We start from the raw sequence: 19886 nt of genomic DNA, 5'->3' as shown, positions 1-19886 counted from the left end.
TCCGCTCCGTCCTCTTCTCTGTGGCAAAGTGGGCAGATAAATGCTTTCTTGTCAATAGTTGTCTTTGGTCTTTAATTTAGATGCTTCTACCCAGCTGAAGCCAAGTAGGCAGTGATGGGAAAGGAAGCAGATGAGTAACTGCCCACATGCGTATGAACCGTTGATGCAGTTTACCTCCACCGTGTTCTGTCTGAATGCAGATCCCCAGATACTCTTGCTGGGTTTCCAGACTTCCCCTAGGGAGCTTTGAGTCAGATCTGAGAATCACTAATCTAGATGTCACTCTAGTGTAGGGACCTACACTGTTTCTAGGGGTACTTTTACTGCCCTCGTGTTTTTCAGTCTGTGGTAGAATACTGGCATTTCTTCTAGTGGAGTAGACTCACTACCCAGCTTCAAAAATTGAAGTAATATCAGACAAGGGGATGTAATGACTTCTAGAGGAAGCAGGGCACCCACTCGGGCCTCTCTCCCAAGATTGTGTGCTCTCCCCCCTACCCTTGGAGTTCCTTCTCTCTTTTGGGGCACAGATAGTACCCTGAGGCCAGGTAGGCCTTATGTTGTGGGGCAGAGAGTGAGTGAGGTGCCGAGGCTGTCTGCAGGACCGTGAGAGTGCATCCCCCGCCCAAATGCTGTGCCCTAGACGACCCCTGCACCTCCCACTAGGCCTGATGCTGGGTCCTGGGCTAATTGGGGATCTCCTTAGATCCGGGTCCCCTGCCTGAGAGGACCTCCCTCCACCTGCTCCTCCTTGCCTTTGCCCGTGTCCCTAAATTCACCCCTTCTTGCCACGACTGTGATATGGTATGAACTTGACTTACTGCGTCAAACATGAGTTAGGTGCTCAAACCCTGCCCCACACTCACCCCGCACTACCACCCCATCCCCGACCCCTAACTGGACCCTAAGCCTTGGGCTTTTAGTAAGGCTGTGATTTTGTCTCAGGGCCACTCACACCCCCACCCAAAGGAGATGCTACTCAAAAGCTGAGGCCAAATTTATTTATAGTAATCGAAAATGTTACAGTTTCCAGTTCTGGTGTTTAACACTGTATTAGCCACTTTTTAATTTTAAAATCTCAGCTGCTTTATCTAAAGCATGAAGTTTTTAAGAAGGTAACCAGAAAGCTCATGTGGGTGTAAACCTTTTTTGTATGCATTATAGAAGTATTGCAGGTTCATTGTGTGACATGTACTGATTAATGTATTCACGATTCAAACTGTCCTTTCAAGGGAGAAGGTCTTTTCTTTGCAAATATCACTGAGCCCACTCTGTTTGTTGAAATTGTTTCTAATTGGTTCTGAAATGTTTCTCAGACCTGGATGCTCACGTTCTGCCCGTAGTAGTTGGTGTGCCTGTGCTCCTCATCCAAGTTAACTCCCAGCTCGTGGATGTTTCTCATGTTGCAAGGTGTGCATCACGTGTTGTAGGTGTGCATCTACACCTCCCATCCCACGTTAACCCTCTGTGGGAGGTATTATTAGCACCAGTTTTTAGTACTGGAAACTGAGACTTTAGAGTCTTAAAAAATAAGTAGCTAGTGGTCTCTCCACAAGTGATGATGGTGCTAGGTCCCCACCCAGATTTTTGACTCCAAAGCCAGCCTTGTTCTTTGCTTATTTTTTTATAATTGGAAAAATATTTAAATATAGAAACTTATAGAGAATGATAAAAAAATAAAACCCATGTATTCTGTTCTGGAATTGACAGATATTAACATTTTGGCATATTTCATATTTTTTTCTAAATAAAACATTAGAAGTTCTCATTTTACTCCTTCCAGTTTGGATCTTTTTCCTTCTTACCCTCTACCCCATCCTGCCCTAACACCTCCTTCGGAGGCAATTTGGCCTCTATCCAGACCATGTTTCTATGCTTTTACTACACATACATGTATTTATTGTTGGTATATAGCTTGGTTTCTGTGTTTTAAAAAGTATGTAAAATTTTATTTATAATATATAAATAAATTTTATTGTATTTATTTTGCAACTTACTCTTTTCCCTAATTTTGTTTTTGGAGTTGTTACACATAGATCAGAATTATTCATTTTGATGGCCGTCTAATATTCTATTAGATGAATATATTGTAATGTACCCTACTGATAGACATTTAGCTTGCTTCCAATTTTTTATTCTTTTGCAAACAATGCCACACATGTGTCTGTGCTTATCTAGGGAATGTACTCAGAGGAGGAATCGCCAGGGCCTGGGGTTGGCACAGTTTCTCCTCTGCTAGGTATTTCCCTATTGCTCTCCAGAGTGTACGTAGACTTCCACCTGCCATGTATGAGGGCAGATATCTCCACATCCTCATCACCTCTTGGCACTGTTGGACTATAATTTTAGCCAGTTGTGAAATAGTATCTCTTTGTCTTAGTTTTAACTTGCGTCAGCCTGGTGACTGCTCATTACAACTGGAGAGATGGAGCATAAACTTCTCACCAGTCAGGCTCCCGTTCTTACGAACTGGTTGGTCATATCTTTTGTTCATTTTTCTGTTTGGTTGTTTTTCCTTTTTCCCTGCTGATTTTTAGGAACTCTGTATTCTGCCAATATTAGTCATTTGTCAAAAAATATTTGAATGCCGTTATCTTCTCCTCGTCAGTCATTTTCGTTTGTTTGTTTATGGTGTTTTGTATAATATACATATTTTAAATTTTGGTAGAAAGTTATCAATCTTTCTGTGCTGTGTTCTGTGTCTTGTTTGTTTGTCATTAAGTTTTAAAGTTTTGTTTTGATCTTTAGGTCTGTAATTACACCCCTCCCCTACATTCTTACCCACCGTTCTCTTCCTGTTTTTCTCCATAGCACTTATCATCTTGTAATATATCCTACACTTATCTGTTTTATGTGTTGTCTGTTTCCCTCCACTAGAATGTAAGCTCCCTGAGGGAAGTGGCTTTTGTCTGTTTTGTTCATGGCTATATCCCTAACACTTGGAATAGTCACAGGCATATAGTAGGTGCTCAATAAATATTTGTTGAATAAAGAATAATCCATATGGAATTTATTTCTTGTGTATATAGTATGAATAGAGCTGTCACTCTTCTTTTCCCCCTCATGGAAAACTGGTTTGTCTAACCATTTATTGGACAGTCCATCCTTCCCCCACTGATTTTTTTATTCAACCTTTATCAAGCTGGAGATGTTTCCCTTGTGCCACTGTCTTTATATATTTCTGTTCCCCTGCCTCTGTGCTGAAGTCTGCAGAAAAGCCAGTCCTCGCACACACAAGTGGGAGTGGGGGTGATGAAGAGCTAGGTTCCACTTATGGAGAGCTTTTCTCTGATGGGTTATTCAGTAAACATTTAAGAAGCAACTTTTATGAACCAAATGTAAAAATGGACCTGAGTCCTCAAAGCCCTCAAAGGACTTTCTGGTTGACATTAAAACTCATTATAACTCAAGGCGAGTTAAGCAGGACAATTAGCTGTGTGCTGGGAACACACAAGCTGGAGAATATAGTGGTTAAGTTTGTAGGCTTCAAGTAAATTCAATCTGACTTTGTATCCTGCAGCTGCTCCTGACTGGGCTTTGTATCTTGAGCAACTTATTGATCTTCTCCAACATTTAGTTTCCTTATCAAAAAAATGGGAATGATGATATAATAGTACCTGCTTCAGGGGTTGTTGATTGACTGAAAGAATGTACACTAAGCGTGTAGCTCAGTGCCTGTAAATGTTCACTAATTCTAGTGTGCGTGGAGTCTTTAGGGAGGAGGTGAAATTTGACTGGGTCTTGCAGCATGGGTTAGATTTTTCTAGGCAGGGACTGAGTAGGTGGAAAAGGACTGCCAGACAAGATATAGAATAAATAAAAAACAAAAGCATGGAAGCCAGAAAGTATAGGGTGAGTTCAGGGAGCATTATTCTAGTTTGACTGGATTGTAGGAGGGAGTAATGATGAAGAGACTGGAAATGTAGGTTGGGCCTAATTGCTGTGGATTACCAGCAACAAGCCAAGAAAATGTCCTTTATTACTAAGCTCCTAATTCCTCAATGGCTCCCCATTGCCTGATCAGATCTGAGCCTCAGAGGGATGTCTCTGGCAGGCCGTGCTTGGCTAACAGGAGAGGAGAGGGGCAGGGAGGGCAGCTAGGGGGCTCCCAGGACAGTCCTGCTCAGTACAGGTGAGGGTCCATGTTCCATGGCACCTGAACTTTAGGAACATTGTGTGTGTGTGTGTGTGTGTGTGTGTGTGTGTATAATTAAAGCCTCCTGTATTTTTTTGTCTTAAAATGGACAAGACTAGTATAAGCATCTTAAAAAGTTTTTTTTATTGGCATATAGTTGATTTACAAAGTTGTGTTAGTTTCAGGTGTACAGCAAAATTAATCAGTTATACATATACATATATCTACTCTTTTTTAGATTCTTTTCCCATATAGGTCATTACAGAGTATTGAGTAGAGTTCCCTGTGCTATACAGGAGGCCCTTATTAGTTATCTGCTTTATATACAGTAGTGTGTATATGTCAATAGGAACATTTATTTAAACTACCATTTTTTTTTTTAGCATCAGCTTTGTGCCAGGTGTGGAGCTGGGTGCTTCCATATACATGCCTACCTCAGAAATACTGCGGGTTGGATTTCAGACCACTGCAATAAAGCAAATATTGCAGTAAAGTGAATCATGTGAACTTTTTGGTTTCCCAGTGCATGTAAAAGTTATACTGTCTATTAAGTGTACAATAGCATTATGTATAAAAAGACAATGTGACACCTAGTTAAAAATACTTTACTGCTGAAAAATGATCACTCATCATCATCTGAACCTTCAGCGAGTTGTAATCTTTTTGCTGGTGGAGGATTTAAAATACTGCAGGAATTACCGGAGTGTGACACAGAGATACAAAGCAAGGAAATGCTGTCGGAAAAGTGGTGCCGACAGACTTGCTCAATGCAGCGTTGCCACAGACCTTAAATTTGTGAAAAATGCGACGTGTAAAGCACCATAAAGCGAAGTGCAGTAAGATGAGTTATGCCTGTACCTCCTCTAGTTGTTTAGCCTGAAACAGTTCTCTCCCTGGATATTCCTGTTCAGTGTATGGTCTTCTGTCCCTGATACTGTACCCATCCAGGGAAGCGCAGGGATAGAGAAGCTTAGAGGACCCTCTTTCCCACTTCTCCATCCCACCTTCCAATAAGGTCACAGAGGAGGAAAGAACAGCGTGAAGACTCAGGGCTCCAGCAAATCCTTTGTTAAAGAAGGTATCACCTGCCAGTATTCTTCCCAGCCTTGCTTAATTTCTAGGCAGCATTGCCACGATAGGCTGTCCGTCATAGGGAAGATAGAGGCCAACCTCTGGACATCAGGCTGGTGTGAACTGAAGAGCCCGGGCCTTGTCATCAAACAGAAGTGGGTTTAGATCTCAGCCCTGCCAGAATTGAGCTCTAGGGTGACCACCTGTCCTGGTTTGCCTGCGAATGAGAAGGTTTCTGACTCGTGAGACTAGAACCTAGAAAGTTCCAGGCAAGCTGGAACAAGCTGGTTACCTCTTTTAGCCCCGTGGTCTGAACCTTTCCCTCACCCCGTCAGCAGACGGCAGGTGCATCCTATCTCTGGGTAGGTGGGGAGACCTAACATCATTCTGCCTGCTTCCTTATTGCGCTAATGTGTGTGTTTCTTTCTCCATTTACTGCCTCACTGGGATGTTGATTCCCTGAAAGTGGAGACCAGGTCTTCCTGGCTCACTGCTGTGCTCCCGGAATCTAGCACTGGGCCCGATGCAGAGGGGATCACAGGTGGTTGTTAAGGAATGAACAGACAGTGAAACTCTAGGAACCCCAGTTCCCTTGTCTATGGGGATAACAACTCTTAGGGTTGTTTCTGAGAATAATGAGCTAAGCCAGCAAAAGCCCTGGTACTCGGTACACCCCTTTCTCTTCCTTCCCAGTGAATGCATGTAGATTGGAACGCCAGTTTATCCATCCTTCCCTGATATTTACGTAGCCCAGTCATGTTCAGGCACCCAGGGTGCTATTTCTTCTTAAACAGAAGTTGGGTTATCTTTAATATAAAATAGAAATCAAACCACATTAGATTATTTTACCTCAGAAGCCAGTTTCATCCGATCCTTTTGAATAGTATAGTTCTATTATTATATATTACTTCAAACTTAATAGAAAAAATTGATTAAAATGTGTGCCCTGTTCATATCTGGCCTGGCTGAATGCCACAAGACACATTAATTGAAAATGAATTTCTACAAACCCAATCAAGCATCATGAGGATGAAAAATGTACCTTTTCCCCTCCGTTCCTTCATTGATTTTTCATTTTCCCCACTCAGAGCTTCATTTAGCAATTTTTCAGTTTCGTTTTGCCGTGGTCTTAATTCATTCCCTTCACTCCCCCCAAAATGAGATAATGTACCATTTTCCTTGTCCTCTTTAAACTGTTCTTTCATGCTGCATTAGTGCAGGGCAGATCCTGATCTTGTCATATATCCTTGTGCTTTATTATTTTTTAGGAAAAGAGGGTAACCTTATTTTAAAAATTCTTACCATGGTGGTTTTTATCAAAGGGAATGCACTTTAAAAATACATAACTATGAAATTAGTGTTACAACATTTCTAAAATGAATTAAGAGAAACTGCAGCAAAAATAAACCTTTTCAGAGGAAGAGTATTAGATATCAATTATTCTCATTTTTCAGGGTGAGGTATTTGGGGATCAGACACGAGTCCTGTTTTGTTGAGGGAAATGGAGAAAGCTATTTGCCAGATCACAAGAGGCTGAATTGAAAACAAGGCTGGGTCAGGACAAGAGGGAGCAAAGGGAGGTGACTAAAACCCCAGGTGAGTTCTAGAAGGTTCTTGCCTGTCTTGTGCCAACCGTGCCCCAGTCTGTTCGCCGAGTCCCTGGATCTCTAGGGGTTTTGATAACAATGATGGCGATCTTCAAGCTATCTTCCTGTCAGATTTTCAAATAATTGAACAGCATACTTTTCCCATGAAAAGTTGAGAAGGGCTCACATTCAAGTATCCTATTGCTTTACCCTGACCTAGCATTCAGAACCCTGGCTATCTCATTTTGATTTGAAGCTTTGATTGGCAATTAGCCATCTTTGGTACATTTTCAATGGGAAAATGAATTATTTCTTTATCAATGCAGTTTAAAGTAGAAAGTGTTTTTAAATGAGGGCCCATAAGTAGGAGTAACAAAGTGGGGTGTTGGTGATAGAGGTTTGGAAACCTTATTAATGTGTTGAGTTTCACGATAGGCACGTATACACACACCCTGATTTTGAATAAAAGTACCTGTGGACTTTAATTGGTTATTCTTAAAATTAGAATGAAAACAAAATAAAACAGATTTCAAAGAAAATGAACAATAATATCATAAACTTAGTTTGGATTTTAAAAATTGAATTCCCTTTTCCTTACAAGATTTTAAACAATTTAATTCAATATGATCATCATTTTTAACATACCTTCTAATATCATGTCCTGTTTCATTGTATCTCCATTTTACATAAGGCATTTTCAGATACATGTATATCATCATCTGCCAGCTGGTAAGAGAAAACACCCCAAAGCACAATTTCTTAAAAAAAACCGTATCAAGCTCTATCTAGTATTAATACATATTTGCTGCTGCATTTCTTATATTCATTCATTTCTCTCCACATCCCCAACCTCAATATTGAGTTATGTTTCATGAGTCTTGCACAATTGGGTACTATTCACATCCTTCTAATTATAGGGCTGTATCACATTCTGACATCTAACATGAAATGACCCTACATGTCTGTCACGAATGGAAAAAAATTCCAGGAAGCTGAAAAGCCTTGCAACCTCCTGGGTTGCTGTGAATCCATAAGAGGACCTTACTAAATTTTTGTACAATTTCATTTTGGTCTGGTTGACATACAAGTTCTTTTTGAAAGAAACTGGGAGGGATCCTTTCACTTTAGGAATCTGTTTCCAAACAAGTTTATAAAAATGTGTGGATTGATAGGGGTGATTTCACCTCCTAAGAGGACTGCTCTTTCATATAAGATAATTGATGCACTAAACATCTGTTCCATGTGGGTTTGCTGTCTGGTGCAAAGGAAAGATGTAAACAAAGAGTGGTAGTGGCAATGATGGGTTCTACTAGGGGTTTGCTCGAAGGGCTGAAATGGAACAGAGGAGAGAGAGACACAAAGCCAGCCCGGAGGACTTGGGAAGAGCTGGCCTGGGAGGCGACTGTTGTACTTCCTGACAGCAGATTTCCTAGTGGAAAAAGGAATGGAGGGTGGGAGGGCATGCCTGGTGAAGGCACCAGCCTGTGCAGAAGCCTGGCAGCAGGACCATCGTATGTCCACAGCACGCTGAGAGTATGGAGTGGCTTCTAAGTAGGGTTCATTGTGGGACAGAGCAGGCATGAAATGAAACTGGGGAGATAAATTGGGACCACAGCAGAAGTGCCTCATGTCCACACTAAGAAGCTGGAACATTAGAAGTTTGGGAGGGTTGTTTTGTTTTGGTTTGTACTTTTTTCATTTATTGAAGTATAGTAGATTTACAATGTTGTGTTAGGTTCAGGTGTACAGCAAAGTGATTTGGTTATATATAATCGATTCTTTTCCATTATAGGTTATTACAAGATATTGAGTATAGTTCCTTGTGCTATACAGTAGGTCCTTGTTGGTTATCTCTTTTATATATAGTAGTGTATATATGTGAATCCCAAACTCCTAATTTATCCCCCACTCCAGAAGCTTGGGAGGGTTTTTAAGTAAGAGGGTGATATATGCAGCATCTCTGGGGTAGAGCCTAGAAGTAGATGACTCCGTCCAGGTGACTCCAGTGTGTGGGTCTGGTTAAGAGGGATCGCTTAGCTTGAACCATCAATGCAGGTAACTCAATTGTGGCTGATGTGAAGAAAAGTTGGTTCCAGTTTTAAGAAACCAGATGACCACCCCCCCCACCGCCCACCTTAAATATCAATCTGGCCTGTAGTCTTAGAAACCTAGCATCCTGCATTATCAGTTAGGCTGTAAGACATATATACAGTTTGAATTACAAAAAAAAAAAATCGCTAATGAAGACAAAATTAGACATCAGTTCGATGAGTTAACATCAGTTAAAAGGTTCTAGATTTTACCAAGATGGGTTTCTTCCCTTTTTTATAAGGGGGTTTACTGTTTGATATTTAAATTTAACTGTTACAACAAGATTAAATTCTTGGGTAACTGAAATAGAAGCACTCATTTTCCAGACCTCATCTAATTTCTCCTTGACTTGAGCCTGGTAACTTGGGTCATTTACCACCACCTGGTGACAGCTAGATTTAAATGCAGTTTCTTGAAGTGTACATAAACCTCTGGAAGGTCAAATTTACAAACTTACATAGAGCATGGACTTGAGGATATGGGGAGGGGGAAGGGTAAGCTGGGACAAAGTGAGAGAGTGGCATGGACATATATACACTACCAAATGTAAAATAGACAGCTAGTGGGAAGCAGCCTCATAGCACGGGGAGATCAGCAAGGTGGTTTGTGACTACCTAGAGGGGTGGGATAGGGAGGGTGGTAAGGAGATGCAAGAGGGAAGAGATACGGGAACATATGTATATGTATAACTGATTCACTTTGTTATAAAGCAGAAACTAACACACCATTGTAAAACAATTATACTCCAATAAAGATGGTAAAAAAAAAAAAAAAGTGAGAGCAAAGGTGCCAAATGGATTTTACTTGCACACCGGCTGCCTAGTTCCCTGGATTTTGGGTGCCCCCGATTTGGGGGGTTGCTTTGGAGGTTATGTGTTTAGCAAGTCTGTCTTGGTTCATCTAGGCCTCCAAGAGTCTGTTCCAGACAACTATGCCCCTGAAGTCTAAGGGGCAGATTGTTTAGAGATAATGGATGGACGGATTCTTTGATTCATCCATTCAATGTCTGAGAATATGAAGATGATCAAGGTCTTTACTCTCAAGCTGACAGTCTAGGGAGGGAGGAATACCAGTAATACCATAGTAGTAGCTAATTTTTGAGTGTTTATCATGCTAGGTGCTATAGGAGACGATATTTCAAGGCTCTTTGAAGTTGGCAGTCAGAAAGAACAGCATTTTCCACACAAATGTGTGATTTAGATATTGTGGAAAAGAACCAAAGGCTTGGGAGTCAGACGATACCTAGAATATTAGCAAACCCAGACACGTGAGAGCCTGCTTATTTTAGAAACTGGGTGCCACACTTGGGAGAAGGCATGGGATGTGCTCCAGGAGCAGACCTCAGGGGGGAGTAACTTGGGGTTCAAAGTTGGCACCCCTTCTAAGGCATGAGGGGCCAGCCATGAACTGACTGCCAACCTAAGCATCCTTTTTCTCTAATCTGAGCAAGTCAACTCTGGGCACAGAATGTACTGTACAAGATGCTTCTATGAGAAATGCTCAAGGATGAAAGCAAATGCATCAGTTGCTGAAAAACGCGATCCTTGTCGCCAAAAGCTTCATATCCCCTACATCCTTCCCTCGACCTATTCTTTTTCTCCAGAATGAGATGCCTCCTCACGCTAGCATTAGCCCAGAGTTCTCCCCTCCGCTGTCTCTCCAGGTGATATCTCTGCTTTGCATTTTTTTTTTTTTTTTTTTTTTCCGGTACGCGGGCCTCACCGCTGTGGCCTGTCCCGTCGCGCAGCACAGGCTCCAGACGCGCAGGCTCAGCGGCCATGGCTCACGGGCCCAGCCGCTCCGCGGCACGTGGGATCCTCCCAGACTGGGGCACGAATCCGCGTCCCCTGCATTGGCAGGTGGACTCTCAACCACTGCGCCACCAGGGAAGCCCGCATTTATTTCTTTTTAAAACTAAAATCTAGGGACAAAGGTGAGCGGAATCATCTTGGTCTCTTCCTATGAGCTCTTCATTAGGGTGCCCTTAACCCACACCTCTTGCTTCTCTTCACTCACAAAGCACTCTGATTACTTCAGAGATAGTGAAACTAGTGTGCCTGAAGTCGCTTTTTGTGTTATTTGATGAAATATTACCCCTGACCTTCTTGGAATATTTTAGTTCATTTCAGTACACATTTTACCTATTATTTAAAGATTTTAAAAGCTTTAAAAATTTCTAACACTATAAGAAGGAATGAAAAAGGGACACTGTAAGGATGATTTTTGCAAATTATTCCTACAAAAATGAAGGAAATTTAAACAAAACAAACTTTTGTTTTGCTCATAATCCTACCCCAACCCCAGAACGATTTCGTTTATCTAACTTTTCTTCCAGCTTTTACTCTCATCATTGTAAACTCTTGTTTTTCTATCCCTTGAGGCTTTTTGTAAACACTTTTCCATTTTGTAATATATTTAATTTTAGTGTTTGTGTAATATATTCCATCCAAGTGATATTCCATAATTTATTACCCATTCCTTTAGTGCTGGACATTAAGGTTATTTCCATTTTCTCTCTATTATAAATAATTGGAGCAAGAACATCTTTGTATATATAGCTTTCTTCCTACATCTGAATTATATCCGTAGGATAAATTCCCAGGAGTGGGATTAGTAGGTCAAAGGGTATGAACAGCTTTATGGCTCTTCATATTTATTGCTACATTGCCCAAAGGGTCATTCTAATTTACAGCACCACCTGCAACACATGAGAGTAGCTATCCCTCCCAGCCCTTCCAACACTGATTTCTTCAGTCAGTAGTTTGGGGCAAATTTAATAGGTACAAAAGGATAACTAGTGACTGTTTTTAATTGTTAATTTAAAAAATAATTATCATTTTTTTTCTTAAGTATGTTTATTGTATCCTATTTCATATGGTTTGCTTTTCATGTCCGAGAATTATATTTTTTGACACCAGGTGGAATTTAAAATATTTTATCATGAAAATGTCACATTCTCTCAGAACGAAGAGCGTAATGATGAATCATTACCTAGATTCCACAAGCTGCAAGATTTGGCCACATCTGCGTTATCTACACCTTCTTTTCCTTTTATTTTTTCCTTTGTGCAATTATTTTAAAGCAAATCCCAGACATTCTGCATGTTTCCTGTATACTTCATTAAGCATCAGTAAAACATGTGGACTTTTTCTTCTGTAATCATAATGCTTATTGCCACACCTAACAAAATTAATAATAATTCCTTGGTCTCATTTAGTACTGTAATAGTCTGTAATAACATTTTCCAACATGTCTTTAAAGTTGTCTCTTAACTGATATTTTGTTCCAGTCAGCATACAGAGAGGTCCACTGTATTTGGTTTCTGAAGGTTTCTGAAGTCCTTTAATCTAGAGCATATGCTCTGTTTACTCCCCCGGCCCCCCCAACTCAAATTTACCCCCAGCCAGTGACTTATTGCAGGAACTAAGTCAGTTGTCCTATAAACGTTCCCGCATTCTGAATTTGACTTTTTGTTTCCTTAATAGCTCAATTAGATTCCATTTCAACTTTGTTTTGTCCAGGGAGGCAAGAATACTTCAAGGGTGGTGCCGTGTGATTCATTTTGTATTGCTCCGGGGGCACACAATGTCTGGTGATCCCACTTTGGGTGCTGCTAAGGCTGATCGTGGATCAGGTGGTGACAGCCCACAACAAAGTCGTAAAGTCCCTCACCGGCTTTGCCCCTCACTGTCTCATCTGTCCGTGAAGCTTGCTTGAGTCAGTTATTTCCTAGGGGATCGCACAATGGTGATTTTCGAATTCTCTCATTCCTTCCCCACTTATTAACTGGAATTCTTCTGCAGAGGCAAACTTCTTTCTTCATAAACTGGGACTTTTTAGTAATCTCAATGTGCAGTTTGTTCAAGTAAGGCAGGATAAATGCTTTATTCTTTTATCGAAATTGCCAAGCTTCTAAGTAAGGAGTTGGTTCCACTGTCATTTCCGAGGAGTTGTCCTTGCTGCTTTGTTTTTGGTTTTCTTTTTTTAAGAATAATAAAATACTCATGGTTTTAAAAATATATATATTCCATGTGTTTTACTCATTATTCTTTTTGGTGCTCACATTGTCCCATCTTTGCCCCAAGGGAGACCCTTCATGTCCTTGTTTTCAGGTAGAATAAGGTGTCTTAGGCTCATCTAGTATATTTTTTAAAAGAAAATAAAAGATTATGAATTCATACTGACACTTTCATTTCAAATCTAACAAAACTTTTTTCTTTTTTTTTTACTTCTTTGATTTTTGTACTTGTATTTCTTTTTCTTACACTAAAAATCTTGGTTCCAAATGTTATTATACTACAATCTATCAAGTAGTTTAAAAATATAATACCTATATTACTACTAAAATTTTCCCAGTGAGTGCAATTGTTTATCTTTAGAACACATTCCACTAAAAACATCCAGTCAAATTACCTTGTCCTAACAACACTTGAATTAATTCGTTTAACCAATGTGATATACGGTTAAGTTCTTTTTGTTCTGTTTGTTTTCAAATTTTAAGATTCACTTTTCTCCCCTTTTTGGTTTTTGTTTTTTGAATCTGTAAAATGTGCTTTCAAAATTGAACTTATATAACAAGGTATTATCACAAAAGTCTTTGTTCTGTCTTCTCCATCTTATTTCCTCCCTCTCCCTGTTGGTAAATATTAATAATTAAGATTTGTTTGATCTTTGCAGTGTTTCATTTTGCAAATATATATTCATTCATATGTCTTCACCAGTTTTACACCAAAGCCAGCATACCATATACTCCTTACAATATATTGTATCCGGGTTTTAGAGATCTTCATTTTTTCTTGAAGGTTACATAGGCATCCATTGTTAAGATGAACCATAGTTTATTTATCAGGCACTTATTGATGGAGTTCTGTTTTTGTGTGTGTGTTTTCTAAAAAACAAAAATCCTGTGTCCAGGTCATCTAATGATTCTTTGGGATCTATTCCTAGAAATGGAATTGCTGGGTCAAAGGTTAAATGTAACTGTACACTTCTTTTTAAAAAAAAATTTTTGGCTGCCATTAGGTCTCCATTGCTGCATGCGGGCTTTTTCTGGTTGCAGCAAGCGGGGGCTACTCTTCGTTGTGGTGCGTGGGCTTCTCACTGCGGTGGCTTCTCTAGTTGCAGAGCTTGGGCTCTAGGCACGCGGGCTCAGTAGCTGTGGCACACGGGCTTAGTTGCTTCACGGCATGTGGGATCTTCCCGCACCAGGGCTCGAACCCGTGTTCCCTGCGTTGGCATGCAGATTCTTAACCAGTGTGCCACCAGGGAAGTCCCTACTTGTACTTCTTTTAGTTATTGCTAGAGTCCCTTCTATAGGAATTGTGTCATTTTGCACAGAGAGGGATTTTTTTAAAAAAGATTTTGCAGGTGCTCAAATATCATATAAAAGGTTGTTGGAAAATTAGTGCATTCTTCAAAATCACATGTTATTTATCGAACCTACACACTGTTCCCACTATTGTCCAAGACATGGCCTGGTAGAGAGCACCCTGGTTCCTGCTTTTAGGAAACCTATGATATGTCTGTGGAGACATGATATGTGAATGAAAAACAATGTTAGAGTAGTCCAAGATAGATATAGTATAAAAACAAAGGTAAAAACCCAGCTCAAGTCTCTTTCAGAAGCCTTCTCTGCTTAACCCAGGCCACGTGAGTCCTCAGTCCTCTGAATTTCATTATTACTTTCAGTGACAGTGACCTTTTTCCCAGAGTAAAACTTTTGACACTTGGTTGAACAAATATGAATATACAAACAGGAACAACAGCCAGAATGTATGAAATGCAGGCTGCTGCATAAATTCAAGTGAAATATTTTTTTTATGCAGTTATGTCTGCATTTCCCAAAGCATCAGTGGGATGTTACTAAGGGTTACACGGCAAAATCAGTGCAGAAATGTTAGGCTAAACAGACCTAATGAAACAACTCCACAACCACGTATGATGTCCCAAGCATACCTGGGCACAGAACCCGCCCCCCGCCCTGCCTCCATGAAGCACCTCATGTTCATACTGTTCCATGGAACACAAAAGAACCAATGTGTAGTTTCTATTTGAATGAAAACCAAATGCTTCTCTTCCAGTTGATTAACTTGTACAAATTCTGCATTTTTGATAACAATTTCCAATTTGTTCCTTTCTAGATTGAATCACTAAAGAAAAAGGTGCAGCAGAAACAGCTCTTAATACTGCAGCTTTTAGAAAAGATATCTTTCTTGGAAGGAGAGGTAAGAAGCTGTGTTTCTTTAAGCTGGGGTCTTCCCTATCATTAAATTTTATGTTGCTGAGCCTACCACCGACACTTAATTAAAAATATGGCTATTTCCTGGCCTTATAAAATTGATTGAAGGTTAACTGCCAACACTGAAAATGAGGTTCTGACAGCTAGTTTTTCTTTACCATCTGACTCTCCTCATTCCCCCGTGCTGCTCACCTCTACTTTTTGGCTCCCATTTTTCTTATTCAAAAATTTTCTTAGCAAGTCTGATAAGCTGTTGATGAATACTGATAACTCCCCACATCTGTGTTGTATGTTATAATTTGCCATGTATTTTCACATACATTTCTCAATGATCCTCTCAACAACTTTAAGAAAGGCAAGACAAGGATTATTATCTCCATATTAACCAAAAAAAAAACAAGAAAAAGAAAAAGAAAAAAGGCACAGAGAAGGCAGGTGGCTTTTCTCAAGGTCACACAGCTTAATGCCAGAGCCAGGCTGAGAGACAGACTCATTCCAGGTGACTTAATTTCACCTGGAACTTTTAAGATATTTAGTATTCCTGACTTTCTGGTCTTTTGAAAGGCATTTTGGGGATTTTGTGGAGGTTCTAGGGAAGGAAATTATGGAGTTGGAAGAACCTTAAGAGCTTAGGTGTTAATAGAAGGGGAAGCCTTCTGTTTTCTCTGAAGACTATTTATTAAGAACTTGGCGTTGAGCCTCTTCCTTTTGAGCCTCCGTGAATCTCTCCTTGTCTGTGACCCACTGTAGTCCCTCCCGGGTGAGAGATAGCCCAGGAGAGAATAAGAAGAAGACAGGAAAGTAACGACAGTAATTAAGCTCCTAGTGTGTGTTGGGCACTTTTACTTTCCATATCTTTTGTATAACCTAGAGGTTAAGAGTGGAGTCAGACTTGCCCGAATTTGAATGCTAGATCTGCTTATTAGCTGGCTGACCCTAGGTAAGTTTCTTAGAATTAGCAATTGAGGATGGTAACTGTACCTACATGTGTGTCCATGCGATGAGAGTGCATACAAAGTGCCTGACATGCCTAAGCACTCCATCATTTTCTCTCTTTATTAAGAGCGATGCCCTATGAGTTAGATTATGTTTCCTCCGTTTTGTAGCTGGAGAAACTGAGGTTCAGGGATGTTAAGGAATCTGCCCAAGGTGACTGTTAGAAATGGGTAAGCCTGAGCTCTTAACCACCATGTTTGTAGGGATGGGGAGCAGTGTCATTATTTACTGTGTTGTGGTGGGGCTGCCTATAAAAGTCATAAGCAGAAGTCCCTCGTGGCCCATGGGGACCTGGTAGCAGACTCAAAGCCCAGGAATCTCAGTGTCCTGACAGCTAAGTGGACACTTGTCTTGTCCCACTGTTTTCCCCTCTGCAGTCCTGAGTCTACCTCCTGCTTTATGAATGGACATTTCTGTTTCTAAGATTGCCCTCTGAAATCACAGTTTCCTGTGGGAGGAATCATACTTTCCCAGTGAGAGTCAGAGAGTGAGTGTCCTGGTGAAAGTCATGGGTCCTGAGGGACTCTGGTTCCAGGAAGGAGGCAAGAGACGCCAACAGGAGAGGCAGCAGGTTACCCAAGACAGTGCCCACCCCTCTCCCCTTCCCCTGGCTGTGCTACTCAGGCCTCCTGGGAGATTAGGAAACGTCCAAGGGGTACTCTGCATTGAGAACAGCCTTCCTTACACATACATGTGCTTTGTTTAATCTTAATTTATTAAATTCCTTTCTTCTCTTAGTTTAGGTTGCCCAGACTCTGGGATGTGGATATGAGTCCACTAGTTTATTTGGGAGGTGATCCCAGGAAGCCCCAGTGGGAGAGGGGAGAAATGAGTCAGGGAAAAGGTCTAAGGCCAATAATGGGTGCCTTACGGAGGTTACCACTATGGACAGCTGCTGCTCACTTGCCCTGGGCATCTTTGGAAGATGATGTGCACTGGCCGGCCTCTGAGTTACCCTTACCCAAAGGTCAGAAAGCTAGGGCATTTATCCACTAACTCCCATCAGTAGCTGGTGAGGGCGGCTCCTGGGGTGTGTGGCAATTCTGGCCTGCCCTGGGCAGAGTCAACTGGGCTCCAGGGGGCAGAGGAAGCCCCAGGGAAAGAGTCACAAGTGGCATGCCAGGAAATGGTGAGTGTCCAGAGCATACGGGTGCATCTGGCTGTGTCTGCTATGTATATCCAATAAGCCATTCAAAAGTGGTTTGAAAACCGTCATTCCTCGAGCATTTAAACATTGATTATAAATTTCGTTGATTAAACTATTTAAATTCTACTACAAATTTGGAATGACTAATTCCTTTTGATCCATCCACCTTAAACAGCAGATAAAACACAGACAAAATGTCAAGATTTGATAATACATTTACACTTTAACTTATTCTAAAATATTAAGTATCTTGGGTTTAATTTATTTCTTCATTGTTTGTGTTCTTGTTTTTTAGTATCTTCTGAAGGCCAATTTCCCTTAGTTAACATCATTTTGACAAGTGCAGTGATCTTTTAGATCCAAAGGACATGGAATACCTTCTCCGAATAGCTAAGGCTAGAGGATGCCAATCCTTGGACGGACACAATTCTTGCTTTACAATATAGGACTAGGTAGCTTCAAGGTGATTCAAACTCAGGACCCCTTATCATTGGGATGCATTGACCTATCTTTAGCACTATTAAAAAGTATGCATTCCTTATTAATATTTTACCATTCTTTGTCAGACTAGGTAGAGATTTCACCTCCTAGGAGATGAGGTTGAGTTTGAGTACTTGGTTTTCCTCTTCAGGCTGTGTGAGTAGTTTACGATGTTACAAACACGCTGCTGACTGACTCCTTGGTAATTGTGTGTGAGCACTGATGCCAGTGAATCTCTGCCCCTCTTTCCACCTGCTTGTATGACCACTAATGCCAAGCAGCCCTTCCAAGGGCCCTCAAGTCCTGGAACGACCTGACTAAAGTTCCTTTTGTTATTCTTTACTACTCAACACAGAAATCTTATAAACAAACATGTAATTAACACTCTATAAAATAAACGACATCATCTTATATATTAATGCTTCCTAGTTTTAAAAGTTGATGACGAGTTGTAACATATTGTCATCTTTCTTCACAATTAAAACTATCTTTCTCTACACTTTATATTAAGTTTCCTTTTAAGTGACATCATGAACACAAGGCATTTCTCAGACTCACCTTGCTCCCACAATAATTCTTTCCTTTTCCTCCTAGTTTTGATGCTCAGATTATCACAGCTCAGCTGCGGAGAGTTCTGCATTACCTTCCTCGCCTGTGTAGCAGGGTTCCCGATGCTTGTGGAGTCATTCTTGCTGTATGGCAACAACAGGCGTTTCAGATTGTCCTCGTTTTTGTCCTGTCCCTAGATACGATATTGGCTTGTCTCCAAGGAGACCTGAGTTGTTTTAGTGGAGAGGTGTACGGCAGGCTATCTGAGCATGAGTGTTGGTAGTAGGCTAAAGTGCTGTGCCTACTGTTAGGCCCACTTTATTTTTTTTTGTGGTACGCGGGCCTCTCACTGTTGTGGCCTCTCCCGTTGCGGAGCACAGGCTCCGGATGCACAGGCTCAGCGGCCATGGCTCACGACGGGCCCAGCCGCTCCACGGCATGTGGGATCTTCCCGGACCGGGGCAAGAACCCGTGACCCCAGCATCAGCAGGTGGACTCTCAACCACTGCGCCACCAGGGAAGCCCCCGGCCCATTTTATTTGTTTGGTTAATTTATTTTTTATTGAAGTATAGTTGAATTACAATTTTGTGTTAATTACTGCTGTACAGCAAAGTGACTCAGTTATACATATATATACATTATTTTTCATATTCTTTTCCATTATGCTTTATCACAGAATTGAATATATAGTTTCCTGTGCTATACCGTACAACCTTGTTGTTTAAGGCCCATTTTAGTACTGATGGAACTGGGGAAAATGTTTCTTTTTACGATTATGAGGTCACACTGACATTTTCCAAATTTATCGAATTGTTTTGTTTTACAATACAGGGTTCTGTTGGCCACTAAGAATTTCTATTATGTTGACCTATTCTAACACCAGGACTTTTTATACCTTGACATTTCATCCCCTGCCTTAAACCGTAATGATGCCAGTGGTGGTGTTTCAGGTATCTTTGAAAAGTTTTGGTGGACTGAGCTGGTAACCTCCTATATCCCATCTTATTAATAAAGTAGCTACCCTCTGTTAAGGGCCTAACTGCAGACTCTGGAGCTAGACTGCCTGAGTTCCAATGTCGGCTCTGTCACTAACTAGTTATGTGGTCTGGAGCAAGTTACTTAACTGCTCTGTGCCTTAGTTTGCTAAGGGAGTCCTCTCCACAGAGTTGTTATGAAGACTAAATTAGTTAATACTAAGTGATTAGAAAAGTACATGGCTCACAGTAAATGCTGTGTCTTTACTGTTTCTTCAATGGCTAGGTCCCAGGAACTCCTTTTATTGTTAATGATATATATTTCCTCTTTGTCCTTCTCATCCTCCTCCTCCTTTTAAATAGACAATGTAGATGATTTTGGTCCCTGAATTCATCATTTGTACTTACCAATGCTAAAACTCATTCTATTTTGCTACTCCCACCCCCAGCAGATCCCTAGAAGTTTGCGCTAGCCTGGCCCCATCAGACTACATTTTCATCAACTGATTCAAAAATCTGTCTGATGTGAAAATATGCCTATTCTATTTTCTTTCCAAATAACTTTTTATTCACTTGTCTCTTGAAGAACTATCCCATCCCCGATTTCCAATATAGAAA

The 19886-nt window shown here is 40.8% G+C and overlaps 1 protein-coding gene and 1 long non-coding RNA gene across 6 annotated transcripts in view; one reads left to right on the top strand and one right to left on the bottom strand.

Moving 5' to 3' along the window:
- The window catches only part of LOC131752184 (uncharacterized), a 75482-nt gene that overhangs the window by 4611 nt on the left and 50985 nt on the right, over positions 1 to 19886 (bottom strand). The gene's annotated exons all lie outside the window — the stretch shown is intronic.
- The window catches only part of MYZAP (myocardial zonula adherens protein), a 99633-nt gene that overhangs the window by 53080 nt on the left and 26667 nt on the right, over positions 1 to 19886 (top strand). For all 4 annotated transcript variants that reach the window (XR_010839799.1, XM_059056269.2, XM_067029773.1 and 1 more), the window contains exon 11: positions 15024 to 15107. Coding sequence is in view for 3 of the 4 variants with exons in the window: in XM_059056269.2 (XP_058912252.1) it covers positions 15024 to 15107 (84 nt within the window). In the remaining variant the exon portion in view is untranslated. The remainder of the gene's footprint in view (positions 1 to 15023; positions 15108 to 19886) is intronic.

This window comes from Kogia breviceps, chromosome 3, assembly GCF_026419965.1.
Source record: "Kogia breviceps isolate mKogBre1 chromosome 3, mKogBre1 haplotype 1, whole genome shotgun sequence".
In the NCBI taxonomy this organism is placed as follows: domain Eukaryota; kingdom Metazoa; phylum Chordata; class Mammalia; order Artiodactyla; family Physeteridae; genus Kogia; species Kogia breviceps.
The sequence above is the reverse complement of the archived record's forward strand: the minus strand, read 5'-3'. Positions and strand labels throughout refer to the sequence as shown.